This window comes from Delphinapterus leucas, chromosome 13 (genome assembly GCF_059928025.1).
Source record: "Delphinapterus leucas isolate spDelLeu-1000000601 "Yukka" chromosome 13, BTC_Dleu_Yukka2, whole genome shotgun sequence".
Classification (NCBI taxonomy): Eukaryota; Metazoa; Chordata; class Mammalia; order Artiodactyla; family Monodontidae; genus Delphinapterus; species Delphinapterus leucas.
Genome location: NC_143141.1, coordinates 14,558,564 through 14,579,086, shown reverse-complemented (window position 1 = coordinate 14,579,086; position 20,523 = coordinate 14,558,564). Strand labels below are relative to the sequence as shown.

The 20,523-nt window shown below is 41.1% G+C and overlaps 1 protein-coding gene across 7 annotated transcripts in view; it reads right to left on the bottom strand.

Annotated features, from left to right (window-relative positions):
* The window catches only part of IMMT (inner membrane mitochondrial protein), a 51,133-nt gene extending 30,991 nt beyond the window's left edge, over positions 1 to 20,142 (bottom strand). For all 7 annotated transcript variants that reach the window (XM_022556015.3, XM_022556016.3, XM_022556018.3 and 4 more), the window contains exons 1-3: positions 19,970 to 20,142; positions 5,459 to 5,532; positions 4,417 to 4,606 (exon numbers count right to left, since the gene is read on the bottom strand). In XM_022556015.3, the coding sequence (XP_022411723.1) occupies positions 4,417 to 4,606; positions 5,459 to 5,532; positions 19,970 to 20,014 (309 nt within the window). In that variant the 5' untranslated portion in view covers positions 20,015 to 20,142. The remainder of the gene's footprint in view (positions 1 to 4,416; positions 4,607 to 5,458; positions 5,533 to 19,969) is intronic.
* Positions 20,143 to 20,523: the final 381 nt, after the last annotated feature.

The window sequence follows — 20,523 nt, the reverse complement described above, 5'->3', positions numbered from 1 at the left end:
TGCGTCTTTATTCCTGTCCTGCCCCTAGGTTGATCAGAACCATTTTTTTTTTTAAGATTCCATATATATGTGTTAGCATACGGTATTTGTTTCTCTCTTTCTGACTTACTTCACCATGTATGACAGACTCTAGGTCCATCCACCTCACTACAAATAATTCAATTTCGTTTCTTTTTATGGCTGAGTAATATTCCATTGTATATATGTGCCAAAACAATGTATTTTATTAACCATAGTAAGAGAAGCCATTGTACTAGAAAAACGCAGTCCAAAAATGTCATTCCAAATGACTAGTCTATATTTTAATAGTAACAAAGACTTCTCTTAGGGCAACTAATAAAGTACATGATATATGACCTTCCCTTTAAACACCATTCCTTTTATATACACAACACTGAGAAGGCTATTTCCATTCGCATTCTAAATCCAGTTATGGTGTCTTCTAAATAAATTCAGTTAAAAACAAATGTTTTTTTAGAAGGCTCTAAGTAAAAATGAAAATTCATCTTTTTTCTCTTTAATCTCCAAGATTCCCGTACCTGCACACTAAGATATATGATCTAATTGTGAGTAATGCCTGTTTTTCTCTTTTTCAATAACCACCTGCCTTAAGTTTAAGGCACCACTCATTAATAGGACTGCCAGGTGATGTGCCACAGAAAATTACTGAGTAACAGAAATATTTTCATTCACCACCTATGTTGTCCCCCTTTTTGCCAGAACTTGGCAATGGGACTCAGATATCCCTAAGATGTCTACTCAAACATAATAGAAATGGTTCTGGATTTTGTCACTACCAGAAATCAGAAATATATCCATTTTCTTATTATTAAAATTTTGTTATTTTTTAACTCATGAAATGCATGCTCACTATATAACAAGCAAAATAACATACATCAAGATACATCATTGTTTTAGTTTTTGCCCCTTCATTGCTCCTTCCAGCACTCTCAGGGAGCCACTGCTAATGCCCTGAAATCTATCCTTCCACCCATGAGCTCAGGTATATATGTACAATTTTTCATTTCTTGAAACAAACTAAAATAGTTAATTTTATATTATACAAATTATCATGTAACCTTTTTTTCATTTAACAACATATTACGGACATTTGCTTCTGGTCAAGAAATTCTTTTTAGTTGAATAATATCCTAATTTAATTGTATATCCTAATGGAGTGGCAAATCCCATAATTTGGTCAATTACTCCCCTACTTATGGACATTCAAGTTGTCTCCTGATTTTTGTTAAGCATTCTTGTCCACAGACAACTGAAAAGCACTAGAGTGTGATGTCTGCAGGATAGTTGCCAGAAGAGGGAGTGCTGGGTCAGAGGGCTTGTATATTTTTAAGATATTACCACTTTCACATAAGGTTCTGGCAACTCACACTTCTCACAACAAATGTGTGTGTATGTGTTTGTGTATAAATACGATCTATTTCCAGACTCCGTTGTTCTGTTCCTCTAATTTCTATTCCTATGTCAAAACCTTATTGTTTGATGAAAGTAGGATTATAACAGTCAGTATCTGGAAAAGCAAGTGACCTCTGACGCCCTACCCCAACACTTTTTAAAAATGTCCTTGACTAGTCTTATACATTACTTATTCCTCCACATGAACTTTAAAATCATCTTGTCTGGTTCTTCACCCTCTGGAAAAATCAATTAGAATTCATATTAGATGTCTGTGTGTGTACTTATGTATACATACACACACATCATAAAAACATTATTTCTCTCAAATATATACATATTTAAGAGAGATCTGAGAGAAATGCATATATTTAAGAGAAATGACATTTTTATATTACATCCCATCCAGGAACATAACATCTGTCACCATTTAGACAGGTCTTATTCTATGTCCATCAAAAAGATTTTAGGTTTATCTTCTCTCAGTATTTATTGTCTATGCATAAATAATCATGTTGACACTAAAAGGGTTACCATGAAATAAAACGCATAGTTTCTAAAAGAAACAAGTTTGTAAGAAAGCACAACAGTATAGAGTGCTGAATAAATGGTACAAATTAAAAAATAAAAACATTAATTGCTATTGGAATTCAGCTGTGTAGTAAAGGATGCAGGCCTTGAAGAGAACACTGAAAGACAAAAGAAAGGAAGTCACTCTGAGTAGAAGACAAACATGAGAAGAGTTGTACATATGGAAAGGATCATTCTTTAGTTCTCTAGTTTACCAAGGACCTTGGAAGAATGCCTGGTACATAATAAGCACTTGATTGACATTTGAGTAAATGAATGAATGAAAAGCACAAGGCATATTTGTAAGGTAAACAAGTATGAAACTAAGTATTTATGAGCAGGACCATACAGAGATAAGACTGGAAATGTAAATGAGAGCCAGAATGCCAAGGGTACTAAATGTCAACCTAAGAACCAGCAAAAGTCATAACTACAGAAATAAAGGAACCAACAGCCAGCTCCTAGGTTAACATTTAACCGCTCCTGGCTTCACTTTCCTTATTCAGAACATGAGACAATCTCTCTTCTGTCTTTAAAACAATAGGAATCAAAGTTCTTGATTAAGTGATATGATGAAAATATCATGGAAACATCACAGCACTTATTCTAGAAGATTCTCTGATACTGATATAAGGATGGCCTAGATCATGTTAGGAAGAGAGACTGGGGAGTTGGAGACTGGGAGGAAGTGGGAAAGGCTGTGTGTCAGGGGAGAGGAACAGGGCTAATTTAAATACAATGTGATAAAGGTCAGAAATGAGATAAAGATGGTGGAAAGAAAAAGAATAAACATTAGAGATCTAACAAGATAGGATAGCTAGGACTTCCCTGGTGGCGCAGAGGTTGAGAACCCGCCTGCCAATGCAGGGGACACAGGTTTGAGCCCTGGTCCAGGAAGATCCCACATGCCGCGGAGCAACTGAGCCCGTGTGCCAAAACTACTGAGCCTGCGCTCTACAGCCCGCGAGCCACAACTACTGAAGGCCACGCACCTACAGCCCGTGCTCCACAACAAGAGAAGCCACTGCAATGAGAAGCCCGCACCACAACGAAGAGTAGCCCCCACTTGCCGCAAGCAGAGAAAGCCCACGCACAGCTACGAAGACCCAATGCAGCCAAAAATAAATTAAATAAATAAATGAATGAATTAGAAAAAAAGAAATGAATGACATTAAAAAAAAAAAAAGATAGGATAGCTACAAAATATGGGCAGCTGTGAAGATGAATCCAAGAATTCTAACTGAGCTACTTGACAGCGTGGTACAATCTTTAATACATAAAAAGCAAATCAGGAAGAGCGCAAGTTTTGAGGTGGTGGAGTACAGACATGCAAAGTTCACAAGTGGCAATGTTCAGCAGGGTAGGGAAAGTGGGGCAAGAAGAGGCCAAGGCTATTGAGAATGACACCTGAAGTCACGTCAAGGGAGAAAAGAACACTACTCTGAACTGTTCAGCCTGACTGTGTGCTCCTGAAATTGCTTCCAGCTCTTTCTCCCAGGTCATGGAGCTTAAAATAGGCCCAGGACTTTAGAATGAAGCTATAGGATTCTGCTCCTTGACTACTGAAGCTGCAACACTACCTCCCTCAGCCCACGTGGACATTTTAAAGTTCAGATGGAAGAATAAATGCTGTAGAAGACCAAGAACATGTTGAGTCATTTGGGGTGGAGGTGAGAGAAGTCAGAGGACACCTGCTTTTCCACATAGTAACTCTGTCATAGGATTGGTCTCGAGACCATGTTAGATACTGGAGAACAGACGTCTACCCAGTTTCTAATAAAGAACTGGTCAGCCATGTCCAGCCTCACAGCATAAAGAAATATCCAATACCAAATCAGCAAAAATTCATGCTCTCTTTCATACATTTTTTTCAAGCACCCGTTTGAAAGAAGAAATATGTTAACATGTTTTAAAAAAATCTGTAAGCCTAATGGGGGAAAAAGGGTGAAACTGAAGAATATGCACAAAGTTCCAGGAATACTAGAAGGTATTCCCGTCACAGAATCAGCATGTAGCTGAAAATTCTGTGGCTGTTTTGAGATCTAAAAGGAGCCATTACTAACTATGACATGTGGGTCCTGTGTCATGGCCATTCTACGTTTATGTTTTTAGTCTTCTAAGTCAGAGTTTGAGAGCTGCAATGCTGTAGGCTGACACAGAACCCCCTCCATCCACAGGGCAGCTGGGGTTACTTCTGCCCGAGCTGCCCCTTCCATTTAGCCTTGTGTGCCACGTAATTATTTTCTATACGATGTGGACTAAAGGAGAACACTTATGGGACTCCAAAGGGATAAAAAATGCAGCTCTACGTAATATTACTTCAATTTTTAAAAAAATGAAAACATATACCCGGCAAAATATTTTCAAGATGAAAACAACCTGCTTTTCAAAGTATTCTCTAGGATAAACTGAAATTGTGCTTAAAACTCTTACCGGCTTCTTTGGCAATGGAACAGTATACGGTGGGGAACCAAGAACCATCTCAAAGAGTTTGTCTGAGTAAGGTATGGTTTTCTCTACATTTTTCCGGAAATGGGAATCCCATTTGGCATACAGGATAGTGCCACCGATACCGCCACCAACAAACAAGATGCCAGCTCCAGCAATTTTGGTAGGAGACCACCTAAGTGAAAGAAACAGGAAACACATTTTTATTTTTTGGCTCTCCTAAACCTACTTCCCTAGACTAATGTAAGAGTCTCAAAGACCTCAAGCCTCTATTTCTCTACCACTGATTCAGATCACAGCAGCCCAGTTTATCACCACAGCTGCACATCACCTTTCCCTGATTTGTTTTTTAATATGTTCACAACAAAAAATAATATTTCTTTATGGATAAGTTTTTAACACAGTAATATCTAGAATAGGAAGAATGAAGCAATCTTCCCTTTAACACTTAAAACTTAGCATGTTCAGGGACTTCCCTGGCAGTCCAGTGGTTAAGAATCCGCCTTCCAATGCAGGGGGTGCAGATTTGATCCCTGGTCAGGGAGCTAAGATCCCACATGCTTCCTAGACTTTAAAAATGGTCCACCTCAAAAAAAAAAAAAAAACCTTGGCATGTTCACAATCATGAGGCTTCCTTTGAACCCAAAAAACAAGTATCACTAATTTTCAACAGTCCTCTCCCTTAAACATTTCCGTAAATACAATAAAACAAATGTCAAGTAGAACAAATACTTTTAAAGTTCCAACGTGCTGAGTTCTGGATGTATATCTATTTGCTATAAAGGGGTGGGGGGGTCTACCTTGGATGCCATCCAGTCACCAAAGAACCAAAAGGAGCACCATGACAAATTTTCGCCTACAAATAAATAATGCTCCAAAGATATTATGGCAAAGCTCCAGTGTTTGTAACCCCTTAAATAAAAAAGATTTTATGCAGATATTCTCATATCCAAAGAACGAACACACACACACACCCCTCAGCATACAGTTAAAAGCCTATTTATTTACAGGGAGACACGCTACATACCGAGAACTGCCTGGAGTGGAGTATCTACGACATGGTCGCAATGGACGGAGTACAAACTTCCCACAAAGACAACTCTAGAGAAGAAAGAGGAAACACCACAACCAATAGAGTTATAAGAATCTGGGAGGACTTCAGGGTTGGGAACTCGGTAGTAGTACTTTTATTACAAATACAAACGTCTTCATTAAACAAAAATTTATTTTACTTTCAGAAACCAACTTACCTTACCATGAAACATATTTACAAACCCTTAAACACAGTGATGCTTCCTACGCCCCAAAGGCTCATATAAAACGACTTTTAAGATTTCAAAAAACAGGGGCTATGAGACCATGACCAATTAGCATTTTTTATATTGAGGTACAGCTGTGTACGGTATAAGTTTCAGGTGCACAACACAGTGATTCACAATTTTTAAAGGTTATATTCTATTTATAGTTATTATAAAATACTGGCTATACTTCCTGTGTTGTACAATATAGCCTTGTAGCTTATTTATTTTACAAATGGCAGTTTGTATCTCTTAATCCCCTACCCCTGTCTTGCCTCTCCCCACTGATAAGCACTGATTTGTTCTCTATATCTGTGAGTCTGTTTCACTAGTTTGTTGTATTTTTTAGATTCCACGTATAAGTGATATCATACAGTACTTGTCTTTGTCCAATTTATTTCACTTAGCATAATGCCCTCCGAGTCCATCCATGTTGCTCAAATGGCAAAATTTCATTCCTGTTTATGGCTGAGTAGTATTCCATTTTATACACACACACACACACACACACACCTTCTTCATCTATTGATGGACACTTAGGTTGCTTCCATCTCTTGGCTACTGTAAATACTGCTGCTATAACACTGGGGTGCCAATTAGCACTTTTAATGTTATGTATGCTAAGTATTTCTTAGAGACGATTTGCCATGTTTTCTTTTTTATAAATTTATTTATTCATCTAAATCTAAAAGTTCATTTTGGTTTCTCCTAATATATAATTAGGCTAAAAGTCAATAGTTTTAAGAAAAAAAACTAAGTTTACTAATGTCATAAATGTTCATGTAAATACTTATCTCCATATAAGTTGTCTACCTTTACACAAAAGCAAATGATCAAGACAATGCTGTGTGATTTGTTTTAATCAAAGTAAAGCACATAACATCAAACGTTTCTTAACAAAATGTAGATCCCTTAAATAAAACAAATAAATGGGCATCTAAATACTATTTGGGGAGGGTTTTGATAAACTTAAGGCCATGCATAGCTATCAATTAGAAATTTCAAACTTATTGTAACCAGAAATAAAATCTTTCTTTATACCAAGTAGGAAATCAAACAGCAGCAAGGGAAAAAATAAATGCTTTCTCTAGGTTCCTTGATGAAACTGCATCTAAAGGAGTAACAGAAAAACACAAACTTCCTTTTAAAAGTATCTTAAATTTTAAGAAAATATATCACATGATCAGAGAGCACATGAAATTACTCTAGAATTATGGTTGCATTTACATTCTATTTGCCAAAGCCCACATAGAGGTAAACATCAAATTAACATATTAATACATTTGGGGGAGGAAAAACTGTATGTTTTACAATGTGTAAAGCAGCTATAATTGGTATTTTAAAAGTATTTCAATTATTACCTTTAGTGTAGAATTCTCAACTGAAATTACAAGAAAAGGGTGTTTCCCTACTGTTCTATAAGGCAGGTAGCATGAAATTTCAAACAGAATTGCATCTACTTTCATATATCAACAACTCCATTTTGTTCACTTAGGGATGAAATATTAGGAAACCATTAAAGTTGTGTTTTGTTTAAGAAAGCATTTTTTTTTACCTCAATGGGTATAAAAAAGGTATTTGAGTCAAAAATTAAGGCACTGTTAACGGCGGACAATTAGCTAATTGGAACGTCAAGCAGCAAACATAATAATGGATCCTTGATTCTGTGGAATACAGAGCCAAATTCAACACTAGAGTCTGAGAACACCCTAATTCACAGCAATATATACTTTTTAACCTGCTCCTTTATCCATCTTCTACTCTTACCCTGCCCCTCTTCCCTCCCTTTGACAGATATATTTGATGTGATTGTAAGTTTACAGTTCTTAGCATTAAGTAAATTTAAAATATGAAAATCAAAATTCAAAATGTTTAGTTACATACAGAGTGAAGTCCCCCTCATGCTTCTGTCTTCAGCAACTTAGATTCCCTCTCCATAGGCAACCAATGCTACCTGTTTCTTATATATTCAGATATTTTGTGACGGAGAATTCCGGGCACGCCCCCTTTACACAAATGATACCATAACATACACCCAGTCCTGTACTAAAGTTCACTCAACAATATACACTTGAGCTCATTCTATATCAGCACATGAAAATCTTCCTACTGGATTTGAGTGATTCAGTACTCCACCGTATGGTTGGTTGTACGGCTGTTAGCATAACTGATGCCATCTTAGGCCCATACAGTTCCTCCTGTCCTTCCACAGACCCTGCCCAGGATGGTACTGTGTAGTAAATCGCTTCTCTGTCATCAAAGGCTTTGTAGTTAATAGATATTGTTTAATCATCATTAGGACCAGGGGGCCTCTATGCTCTGTTAGTCCCCAAACATTGAAGACCTTTGCTGACGTATTCCCCTACCCATGAGACCAGTTACCCACTCAATCATCTTGACTTAGGAATGCACGTCCTGTTCCCAAGCACGGACCCCTGTACCCTAGGTTAACTATAAAATCGTCCCAATAGCCCCTCAGACGTGCGGAGTGCAGTTGTGAACGCTTCTGGATCATTGCCTGCCGGATCCCACCCTGTAAGTTACCCTATAATAAACTGACCTGTTGATTATGTGGAGCTGCCTGCCTTGTGTTTTGGTCTCAAGACGCTCTCAGTTTGGTGGGTACATTTCATTCTCTCTGGCCTCCAACCGTTGTCACTTAATATAATTTAACCAGCCTCTTTCTGATGGTGACTGAGGTTTTGTTTAAATTTTTATTATAATAAACAATGAGAAACATACATCATTTGGGGTCAATTCCTAAAAGTATTCCTAAAAGTAAAATCTGAAATGTTGGTAAATATTGCTGTATTAGGGGCATCCCTAGTGGCACAGTGGTTAAGAGTCCGCCTGCCAGTGCAGGGGATGGGGGTTCCCACAGCCTCTCCAACAGCCTTGCAGTGCAGTTTTAATCACAGTTTCCTTTGTTATGACTGTGCACCTTTTAATATATTTATTATCTATTTTACTTCTTTTTCTATGAACTATCAGAGTGTATCCTTTGACCACTTTTAAATAAGATTGATCATCTTCATGTTCTAAGTGTTTTTTACATATGAAGAAAAATTAGCCATGTCCCTGCTACTTGCAAATGGTTTTATCCAGTTTGTGATACTTTTATAGCCAAAAGTGTCCATCTTTTATGATTTCCGGGTTTTCTCCTATTTGTAGAAAGCCACCCTCCGATGATAAAATAAGTCTTCCATGGTTTTACTCTCATGGTTTCATTTTTTTTATATTTAAATCTTCGAATCCAGTGTAAAGCATACGGCATGGATTCAACTTTATTTTTTCTTATATGTCTATTCAGTTGTCCCTAAATCATAGACTGAATAACCCATTTTTTCCCCAACAATTTGAAATGTCACCTTAAAATATACTCAATTCCTTGATGCATTTAGATTTCCTAATTTGTTCCACTGTTCCACCTGTTCACACACTTCTATTCATAGACTAACCCCACCGTGTTTTAACCACTGCATCTTAGAACTAGGCTTTAACCTGGTAGAGCTAGTCCTCTCTTCTAGTACTATTCTTTTTCAGAATTTTTCTGGATATTCTTGCTTCTGTTTTTGTTTTTGAAAGCTGAGCTTTGAAGTAAACAATTGTAAAATGCACCAACTGTAATATGCACCCTGATTTAAGAAGGGATAAAACGTGAAAAAATTTAGCTTTTATGACCAAAAAACAGTAGCAATAAAAGGTTTCACACTTGGGACTTCCCTGGTGGCGCAGTGGTTAAGAATCCGCCTGCCAATGCAAGGGACATGGGTCTGATCCCTGGTCCAGAAAGATCCCACATGCCGCGGAGCAATTAAGCCCATGCGTCACAACTACTGAGCCTGTGCTCTAGAGCCCGCGGGCCACAACTACTGAGCCCACGCACTGCAACTACTGAAGCCCGCACACCTAGAGCCCACGCTCCGCAACAAGAGAAGGCACCACAATGAGAAGCCCGCGCACCACAACAAAGAGTAGCCTCCACTCGCCGCAACGAGAGAAAGCCCACGCACAGCAATGAAGACCCGACGTAGCCGAAAAATTAATTTAAAAAAAGTTTCATACTTCTGTACAAAAAAAAGAAAATTGACTGTATCCTAACGCAAATAAACAGGTTTTTGATCTGAAATAGTGGCTCCTGGCTTAAAAAATTTAAGTATCCTATTCATTAGGCTACCGTCATAGTCTATGTTGCATTTCATATTCCAAACAGAGCTTTAACAGTCAAAATACTTAAGTTTTTTATGGTTTTATCACCCACGTATGAATCCCTAGATACAAAATTTAGTCTTGCCTATTAAAAAAATATGGATATCTTCTGAGTCTATTAATCCATACGTCTTTTACTCTATAGGTGTTCCCTCCAGTAATTATTCTGTTGAAGAAATCTGCTTGTTCAACCTGCAGAATTTTTCACAGACTGGATTTTGTTCAAGGTGCAATTTAACACGTTCCTGTCCTCTGTATTTCCTGCAAGCTGGAGCTGGAACCAGACACTTGATCAGACTCAGGTTTACTCTCTTTGGCAAGACTTTAGGGGGTGGTGTTTTCTTTCACTGGGAGGTACACAACGTCTGCTTGCCTCTCTGTTTGTGCTGTTATCAACTGTGCTAATGTACAATGTCTAGATCCATTAACTTACTGGAAGTTGCAAAAAGTGGTCTCTAATTCTATTTTTCATTTATAATTTGACGTATTTTATAGAGATGCTTCCCCCCGTCTACAATTTGATTACTCAACAGTACAGGTCACAGAGGAAAGGAGGATAAATGGTTGATTCTTTTTATCCTTTTATCCAGTTATCCTCTGATGATGTACAATTGTGTGGTTTTTTGGTTTTCATTTATTAATTGTGACAGACTGTATTTTCCAAAACTGCCATATTTCACAGCTCACATGCTTTTCTAGAACCTTGCCACTTCCCCAGAACCTCGCAAGCTCAGGAGACCCCAAGAACCTCCTAATGGAACCTCCTTAGAAATGAAAGATATTTACTTATATGTTATTTCCTTATAAGTATATACAATACAATTTTTATCTGTATAATAATAAATATTATTTACCATAAAAGAATAAATAAAGACTAGGTTTGGGGTGATCTGTTTTACAGCTATAACCAAACAGATGCTTGTACCTGGAAACAGGGTGCTACTATAAAACATAAAGCACGTGTTAATGACTTTGGGACTGGGGGATGGGGAGTGAAAGTTGGAAGGGCCTTGAGGAGACTGTTAGCAGAAGCCTAATGGCCTCCACAGAAGCTGTCTTGGTGAGGGCTTAAGAAAAGTGAGAAAAATATATTTGGAACCAGGAGGAAAAAGGGATCTTTGTATGTAGTGGCAGAAGTTTATCAAAATTGTCACCCGTGGTAAGACGTGGAAAACAGAAAATTAGGTATAGCCATACCTAATGAACTGATGGATTTAGCTAAAGACAGTACTAAGCAGAACGTTCACAAGTGCCAACTGCTTCCTTTTAGCAGAGTATAAGGATAGCGCCGAGCTTCTGAAACACAAACAAACCAAAAAAACCTGTTTAGCTTTCAGGCAAAATTTGAAGGAAATATAAAGGAGCCAGTACTTGGTCGGTTAAAAAATAAGACTGTTTCTCATTCTCAGCCTCTCCAGTTAGCAACGATCCTTTAAGACCTCAGAAAGATCTCAGGAGGTGCTCCTCACAGAACTTTTCATACTGCGAAAAGGCCCACTAAGGACCTTAAGAGTATGCATCCCACATTCTTTTTATTAAACAACAGGGCAACTGAGAATCTTAGGGGTTTGAGACCACAGCAGCCTCACAGGGAGCCCAAAATTGGAGAAGAGCTTATTCTGATCAGATTTGTGGGTGTGGCTCTTGTCTAATGGAGAACACCCCAGTAAGACCCACAAGAAACCCACAGAGTCATTAAGATGAAAAACAGGCCGGCCTGGATTTAAAGGTGAAGAGTATAAAACAAATAGAGGTTTTGGGCCTCTAGACCTTCTACAGACAGAAAGCAGTCTGAGAAAACGATTCAGCTGCCAACAGGCAACACACCTGGAAAAGGAAGGATGGGGCTTCCCTGGTAGCGCAGCGGTTAAGAATCCACCTGCCAATGCAGGAGACATGGGCTCGAGCCCTGGTCTGGGAAGATCCCACATGCCGTGGAGCAACTAAGCCCATGCACCACAACTACTGAGCCTGCGCTCTAGAGCCCGCGAGCCACAACTACTGAGCCCACGTGCTGCAACTACTGAGTCCGCGCGCCTAGAGCCCGTGCTCCGCAACAAGAGAAGCCACCACAATGAGAAGCCCGCGCACAGCAACCAAGATCCAGCGCAGCCAAAAATAAATTAATTAATTAATAAAAAGAAAAGGAAGGATGATTCAAAGGGTGAAACCTGAAGCCCAGAGGGTAGAACCAAGAGCTATGGAGAGGGACTTCCCTGGCGGAGCAGTGGTTAATACTAAGCGCTTCCACAGCAGGGGGCTCGGGTTTGGGGAACTAAGATCCTACATGCGGCGCAGTGCAGCCAAAAAAAAAGAGCTATGGAGAAACATTCCCAAGCAAGAGGACTAAGTCCTAATGAAGCAAGCAGCAACATGTGTCAGTTGGATTTGACATTTGTTATGAACAGTGACTGCTGTGTGCCTCTTTGGATGGGTGTGTCACACTATATTGTGTGTAGGGTATATGGGGAACAGATAACTTGTCTCTTTAGTTCACAGGTCTTTAGACTGAAAGGAAAAGCACTTAAGGAACTGTACCCAACAGACCACATTCAAGATGTCTTACCTGCAAAGGGATCTGATTTGATGGCAAGATCCTGGTCCGTTAGTCTAAGCCTGATGCTGTGATGGGATGAGGTTTTGGAGGGTTATGAGGAAGGTTGTGAATGTATTTACATGTGGGAGGAATGCAAGTTGTCATGGCTACAAGGCAGACTGTATTGTCCAAAACTGACTACAACAATACTTCCTGTAACACATGCTCTTCCAGAAACTTGCTACTCCTCCGGCAAACTGAGCCCTTCCCTGGAACAAGGGCACGCCTTAGTTACTAATTTACTAATAGAGGGCAGTGAAAGTGAGGCTCTGTGACTTCTGAGACCAAGACATAAAGGGGATACAGTTTCTGCCTGGCTCTGCCTCTCATCACACTTGCTCTTGGAACACAGCCGCCAAACTGGGAGGAAACCCAGACACACATGTAGGTGTTCCAGCCAACAGACCCAGCTGAGGCCTCAGCTGCAGCCAGTATCAGCTGCCAGACACGGGAGTGAGGAAGCCTTTGAGATGACTCTAGCCCCAGCGACGGCCTGACTACAACCTCCCGAGGGACACAGAATGCCCAGCTGAGGCCAGGAAACCCCCAGAACTGAGGGAGGCAGTCAATAAATCTTTTACCCCAAGCTCAAGGTGCCTTAGCAAACCAAAACAGGATCTTTATCAACTCATGGATTTAAACACTTCTGATGAACTTAAACCAGTTGCAATTGTTATCCTTTTGAAAACTCAAATTGTCCCATTTTTGGCTAATGCATGCTACTTCAAGTTTATTATATATTATTTTATATTACTTTAATTATATATATATATTTAAGTCTAGCTCTGTATTTATCAGGCCATCTGCAACTGCCTGGTATTAAGTGTTTTGTTTTTTTTTTCTCTGTGTGGTAAAATTCGCTTATAAAATTCACCATTTTAAAGTGTACGTTTCAGTGGCATTTAGTACATCCACAATGCTGTACAACCATCACCGCTACCTAGCTCCGGAACAGTTTCATCACTCCAAAAGTAAACTCCTGTACCAACTAAGCAGTCTCCCCATTTTCCCTTCTCCCCAGCTCCTGTCAGCCACTATCTACATTCTGGCTCTACATTGGCAGGTGGATTCTTAACCACTGCACCACCAGGGAAGCCCCAAAACATTTTTTAATTTTGTGAAATCCAATTTATCTTGTGTCTTTTGGTGTCACGTGTAAGAAACCACTGCCAAATCCAAAGTCTACCTTCAGAACCCTCTTTCTTAAGCACCAAACTAAACTCTCTTTATTTATATAAACTAAACGTCCTAACTTTAACACACAAAATACTGGACACTTCTTAGTTCTGGAATACCTTTTTATTAATAATAACCAACAATGTAGAAAAGACAATACTGTTTCAAAACAATTTGCCTTGACATATAGCCTTGTAATAAATGTTATAAGGTTAGCATTGCTGCTTCCAACCTATAGAAACATTATTTTAACAAAGAAAACCCAAAAAAGCAAGTTAAAACACACAATTCCCATGTAATGTTCTTGCAAAGACCACTTATTCCTTAGCTCTTCCAAATTAAAGTGAACATATAAAAAGAAACCACAATCCCGGAAACAGAGACTATAATACAAGTCCCCTCATGTGAACCCTATCTGGAGGTTGCAGGTTTCCCTTCTAGATGTGGCCATTTGCTGTAACTGACATTTCGGTTTTGAGATTTGTAATAAGGATTCCTCCCACACAAACAAAAGGTATCCCGAAGTTAATGGCAAGTTCTACATTTAAATTACAGATTAATATCCAACAACTCTTTCTATAGTTGACTAAAAATATTTTATAGGAATCATGCATTAAGGTTAAAAATATATCACATACACAAATCCAATTAAGTTTGGCATGAAAGCAGTATTATTTCCCAGTAAAAGCATATTCTATAGGAGAAAAAGTGCTTTTCAGTTATGACAAGGAAATAGCAGACATTCATCAGTATGGCAAAAGCAGGAAGGTGATATTTCTCTAGTTTTCTCTGCATATATGTGTGAAAATATGTATTACCTATATACTCTCAATCTTCTGTTCTAAGTTATGACGTAAAATGTATTTCAAAATGGTTTGACAGCAATTGGTCCAGAGAAATGAAAATGAAGAATAATAAAAAAGGATTCTAGACTTCCCTGGTGGCGCAGTGGTTAAGAATCTGCCTGCCAATTCAAGAGATATGGGTTCCAGCCCTGGCTGGGAAGATCCCACATGCCGCAGAGTAATTAAGCCCCCGAGCCACAACTACTGAGCCCACGTGCCACAAATACTGAAGCCCAAGCACCTAGAGCCTGTGCTCCGTAACAAGAGAAGCCACTGTAATGACAAGCCCACGCACCACAACGAAGAGTAGCCCCCGCTCGCTGCAACTAGAGAAAAGCCTGTGCACAGCAATGAAGACCCAACACAGCCAAAAATTAAAACAATAAATTTATTTTAAAAGAAAAAGGATTCTAATATGCATAGAAGCAAACAGGCTGCATCATATACTAAACTACTTTCTACCACATGTGCCTCACTACCTACATCTATTATTGAGTAACAGTGTTTTATAACCCCAATGAAAAGAAAGAATTCCAGAAGATGACAGCTAAAAATGTCTACACACAAGTTCAGTCCTAAATTAGCCCTGATATCAAACTTGGTCTTAGTTAAATAAGCTAGCTTAGTCAACCCTCAAAAATAATGTTTCTTTTGCTTTTTCAAAATTATAAGCAGATAAGATCAATGCACATGCAGATGACCACTCCCAAATTTGTAGTCTGGGAGAGGGCCAGGCTAGGCTGAAAGTCCAGGTCCTCCAAACCCAAGGCCCACCTCAAAAAAGGTTGGGCCTGGCCATGCAGTCCTGGGACTAAAAGAAGACAGATGGTGTTAGGTCTGGGAAGTAAAGTGAGGAAGAATCAGAGCACTGAAGCTCATTTCTGGGAAAGAAAGAAAGAGCAATTCATTTCTGCTGAATACCCACATGTAAGGAATTTAAGGATGATTAAGTCCAGACATTGAGGATAAGCTAGATGCCAACCGTGATGGTAAATTTTATATGTCAACTTGGAGGGTGTTTTTGGATGAAATTAACATTTGAACCAATGAACTATGAATAAAACAGGTTGCCTTCCATAATGTGGGTGGGCCTCAGCCAGTCAATGGAAGACCTGAATAGAACAAAAAGACCAGTCTCCCCAAGCCAAGAGGGAATTCTCCGGCAGACTGCCTTCAGACTGGAACTGCACCATCGGCTCTCCTGGGTCTCCAGTTTGCCAGCCTTCAGACTGAAAATGCACCACAAGCTCCTCTGGGACTGTGCATATCAAGCCTGCCAGCCTCCACAACTGCATGGGCCAATTCCTTATAGTAAATCTTTCTATCTACATGCACATCCTATCGGTTCTGTTTCTCTGGAGAGGTTCTAAAACCTATGAAGGTTTAAGCTTAAGGGAGGTCACATCCACTTACAGAAATTAAGAAAAATTCACAGAACACATTTATTCTTTCATTCAAACATGTCATTCTTTCATTCAAACAGGTCACAAATGACACATCTTTATTTACTGAGCATCTATTAGGAGCTGGGACTATTGTGAATACTGATATGGATACAGTCCCTTTGAGGAGCTTCCATTTTAATGTGGAAAATACACAATAAATACACAGTATGTCAGGTGGTGGTAGGAGCTACAAAGTAAAACCAAGTAGGGTAAGGGTAAGTTCAGAGTGATGCAAAGGAGAGAGTGGTCAGAGGTCTGTTTTAGACAGGGAAGCCCTCTCTGAAGGGAAGGTGATAGCTGAGAAAATATCTGAAGCGAGTGAGAGCTAAGCAAAGATGTGTGGGAGAACTTCAGAGTAAACATCAAATGAAAAGGCAGTGAGAAGAAGAGAATGAGGCCGAGTAGAAAAATAAGATATGCAAAGAGCCAGATCATGAAGGGCCCAGGGGGCACGGTAAAGACTTTAGATTTTACTCTGATGAGACGGGATGTCACGGGAGGGCATGACATGGTCTGTATGCTTTTTTAAAGGCCTTTGTTAACAACTAGGTGAAGAACTAACTCTAGGAGGGCAACAGTAAAAGCCAGAAGACATTTAAGAAGATGGTGTGTGGTGTGGGGCTTCCCTGGTGGCGCAGTGGTTGAGACTCCGCCTGCCGATGCAGGGGACACGGGTTCGTGCCCCGGTCCGGGCGGATCCCACATGCCGTGGAGCGGCTGGGCCCGTGAGCCATGGCCGCTGAGCCTGCGCGTCCGGAGCCTGTGCTCCGCGACGGGAGAGGCCACAGCGGTGAGAGGCCCGCGTACCGCCAAAAAAAAAAAAAAAAAAGATGGTGTCATGGAGTGGAAAGGATTTTGACAAAATCAAACAAGAATTTAGAAATTTGAGTACAAAGTTCAAAAGCGGAGGCTAGACGATCATCCGCTTAGGGATTAAAATTCTGAGAACTGATGCAATCCCAGTAAGAGGGCATATAAGGAGATGGGACGGTATCGTTACACGCCTCTTCGAATGGCCAAAATCCCCAACACTGACCACAACCAGATGCTGGTGAGGCTGTGGAGCAACAAGAACTCTCATTCACTGCTGCTGGGAATGCAAAACGGTACAGCCATTTTGGAAGACAGAGTGGCAGTTCCTTACAAAACAAAGCATATTCTCACCATATGATCCGGCATGTGTGCTCCCTGGTATTTACACAAAGGAGCTGAAAGTGTATGTCCGCGTAAAAACCTGCACTGAAAAGTTTACTGCATCTTTATTCTTAACTGCCAGACCTTGGAGGCAACCAAGTGGTGAATGGATAAATAAACTGTGGTATAGCCAGACAATGGAATATTTTTCAGCACTAAAAAGAAATGATCCATCAAGCCATGAAAAGACATGGAGGAACCTGAAATATACTAAGTGAAAGAAACCAATCTGAAAAGGCTACATTCTGTATGATTCCATCTATATGACATTCTGAAAAAAGCAAAACTATGGAGACAGTAAAGAGACTGGTGGTTGCCAGGAGGTGGGGCTAGGCAAGTGATGAATAGGTGGAGCACAGAGGATTTCTAGGACAGTGAAAATACTCTATATGATACCATAGTGATGGATACATATCATCATACATGTGTCTTAATCCACAGAACGTACAACGTCAAAAGTGAACGCTAGTGTCAACAATGGATGTTGGGTGATTATGATATGTCAACGTAGGTTCATCAATTGTAACAAATGTAACACTCCGGTGGCAGACGTTAATACAGGGGGAGGCTATGCATCCCTCAGGCACAGGGTATATGGGGAACGCCCTCCAGTTTGCTGTGAATCTAAAACTGCTCTGAAATAATGTCTTAAAAGAAAAGAGAAAGGGGGAGAGGGAGAGGGGGAAAGTTCATTGGGGTACCAGAGTTCCTAGAGGTACAAGAAGAAGTCGACTCAACAAAGGAAAATAAAAGAGATGAAGGGTAAAATGGGACCCAAGATACTACATGAGAAGAGCAAAAAGAGTTTCACAACGCAACAGGAGCAAATACTATAGAATGAATGAAGAGATAAGAAGAATAAGCCAATGAATTTTTCAAGATAGCAGTTTTAGGAAGGTAAGAAATCTTGGTTGCAGGCTAGAAAAGGGTTCATATTTTAATATGAAGTTTTAACCAGTTTTCTCCTAATTTCCTAATTGGGATCCCATTAAGTGGAAAATATTTTGATAAAGGCAAGGAAGGAAAAAGTAATTTTGGAATTCAGGGCAGACAGAGACAGATCAGTGACAACCATGATGTAACAAGACTGGGCCTGAAAGGAGAGCTCCAAAAACATACCTCACCAGTTCTGCCCTGAAAGGCAGTTATGCTTCCTCCAACCTCCTAGCCCCACTTGGGCAGTATGATAGGCCAGATTCTAAGTCGGCTTCCATGACCTCTGCCCCCTGCGGTTAAGCCCATGATTAGAGTAGTATGGCAAAAGGGATTTTGCAGATGTAATTAGGTTTCTAATCAGTTGACTTGAACTAATCAAAAGGGAGTTACCCAGGTGGGCCTGGCCTAATCACATAAGCCGTTTAAATCTGGGTCTGGAGATCAGAAACAGGGAAGAGAAATTTTGAAGTCTGAGAGACAAGCTCCTGGTAGCCTGCAAGAAAGTAAACATCTGTGTTACAAACTGCCTCTGAGGACCTTGCAGCAAGGAACTTCAGACAGCCCCCAGGAAGGGTGAGGTGACAGCTAGCAAGAAAACAGGGACTTCAGCCCTACAGCTGCAAGGGACTGAATTCTGCCAACAAACTGAAGGAGCTTAGAAGAGAAGCTCCAAATGAGAACCACAGCAGGGAAAACACTTTGCATCCTTGTGTGACAGCGAGCACAGAACCCCGACCATTCATGTCCAGAAACACTAAGATAATAAATGTGTTGTTTTAAGCTACTCAATCTGTGGCACCTGATATAAGGCAATACAAAACTAACACTACCCCGCACTTTCCTACAGAAGAGACTGCTTCTCCTACCCTGGAAACGAAAGGCGAGATAAGCAAACTTGAAAAAAAAAAAGCTTGACTTTTATTTCTAACTCACTGTGTCCAGGGAGTTTGCTCAATTCCCTGAGTCACAGTACCTGTTTTGCAAATACCACATTTTGCCAAAATACCAATTTTCTTTAAATTGTGAGCAATGGGAATAGGTTTCCTTTTTTATTTTTAATTTCAGAAAATTACTTTGATAATTATGCAGAAATAAAAATAACTGGGTGTCTGGGCTCCTTGAATGTCTGCCAAAGTCGTCCCAGCACCTGAAGACACAGATCCTCAGGCTAATCTCAGAAATGAGCACAAGGTCATGACGCCTAACCTTCCTCGAGTACCAGGTGTTCGAGCTCCATAAATTACAATCTTTCATTTTTGTTCAGAGTAAGAATAGCTCAAGAAGTGTTCTCCGCTACGAAAAGAAAGGCAGCCCCTCCTGATTAATTACAACCTTGACCCCCACCCCACCCCACCCCACAACGCGGACTCTAGCAGTCCAGGCACCTCCTTATTAAGATGCAACAAGCCAATGCTACGCATGTCCTGCTGGGAACTGCAGTTTTCCCCCGTCGACCTTCAACCACTGGCTGCGCGAAACCTATCAAGCGCCCAACCGGCGACCCGGGCGCCAGCAGCCTCAATTGGTCCTAGACTGGGGCAGCGCGGGGCTGATTGGATGGCATGTCCCAGAAGCCGTGCCTCCCGTCCTACGCCCGCCTCCCCGCCACCTTCTCTTCTCCACGCCCCATCCCTATTCAGCAATAACCCTCAAGTCATCCCAGTCATCGAACTGCCGAATTAACTGCCTCAAGGGCTCACCCGGGACTCTCGCGATAAGGGCGGCCCTGAGACACGCCTCTGTCCCCGGGCCTAGGCAGAGCCAAAGCCTCCCTTATTTTCCGCCGGCTGCCGGGAGTCAGTTTCACCACGCGCTCTCTCCCGGCGCCCGCGTCCTCACCTGGGCGGTGGAGGTCACGCCGGATAACTGACAGGCTCGCAGCATCTCTGCGGGGCTGACCGCGCTGCAGGTGTAAGTGGGAGCTAGGGCGGCGGCGCAAGCAGGGGAAACCTTGCGTCCGTGCGTGCTTGCGTCCGTGCCGCCTCTCCGCGCCGGGCGTACCGGAAGGGCAGCCAACGCCACTGCGCACGCGCAGCTCCCTCTCGCCCGTGTCCAGGCCGCTGGGAGAGGGTGGGCCCTGCTTAGGCGGAAAGGGCGATTTCTCCTTCCGGGTCGCGCTCAGGGTTCTTGGCTGTTACCCCAAGCTCGGGTTACTGGGTGATTGAGGTGGGTAGCAGTGCGTCTGGAGCTCGGGCTCTGGTCCGCGCGGAAACCGGGCAGGTGTGACTCCGGAGAATTCAAGCAAGAAAGCATCTCAGCTGTTTCTGTCAGCTGGATATTTCGTAGAAAGGAATGGATTTGCCCAAAGTTACGTAAACAGTGGTGTTGTCTCGGGTTGCGCGTTCTGTTCGTTTGGCAGCCCTTCTTCCGGGAGTCATCCTGCTTGTGGGAGA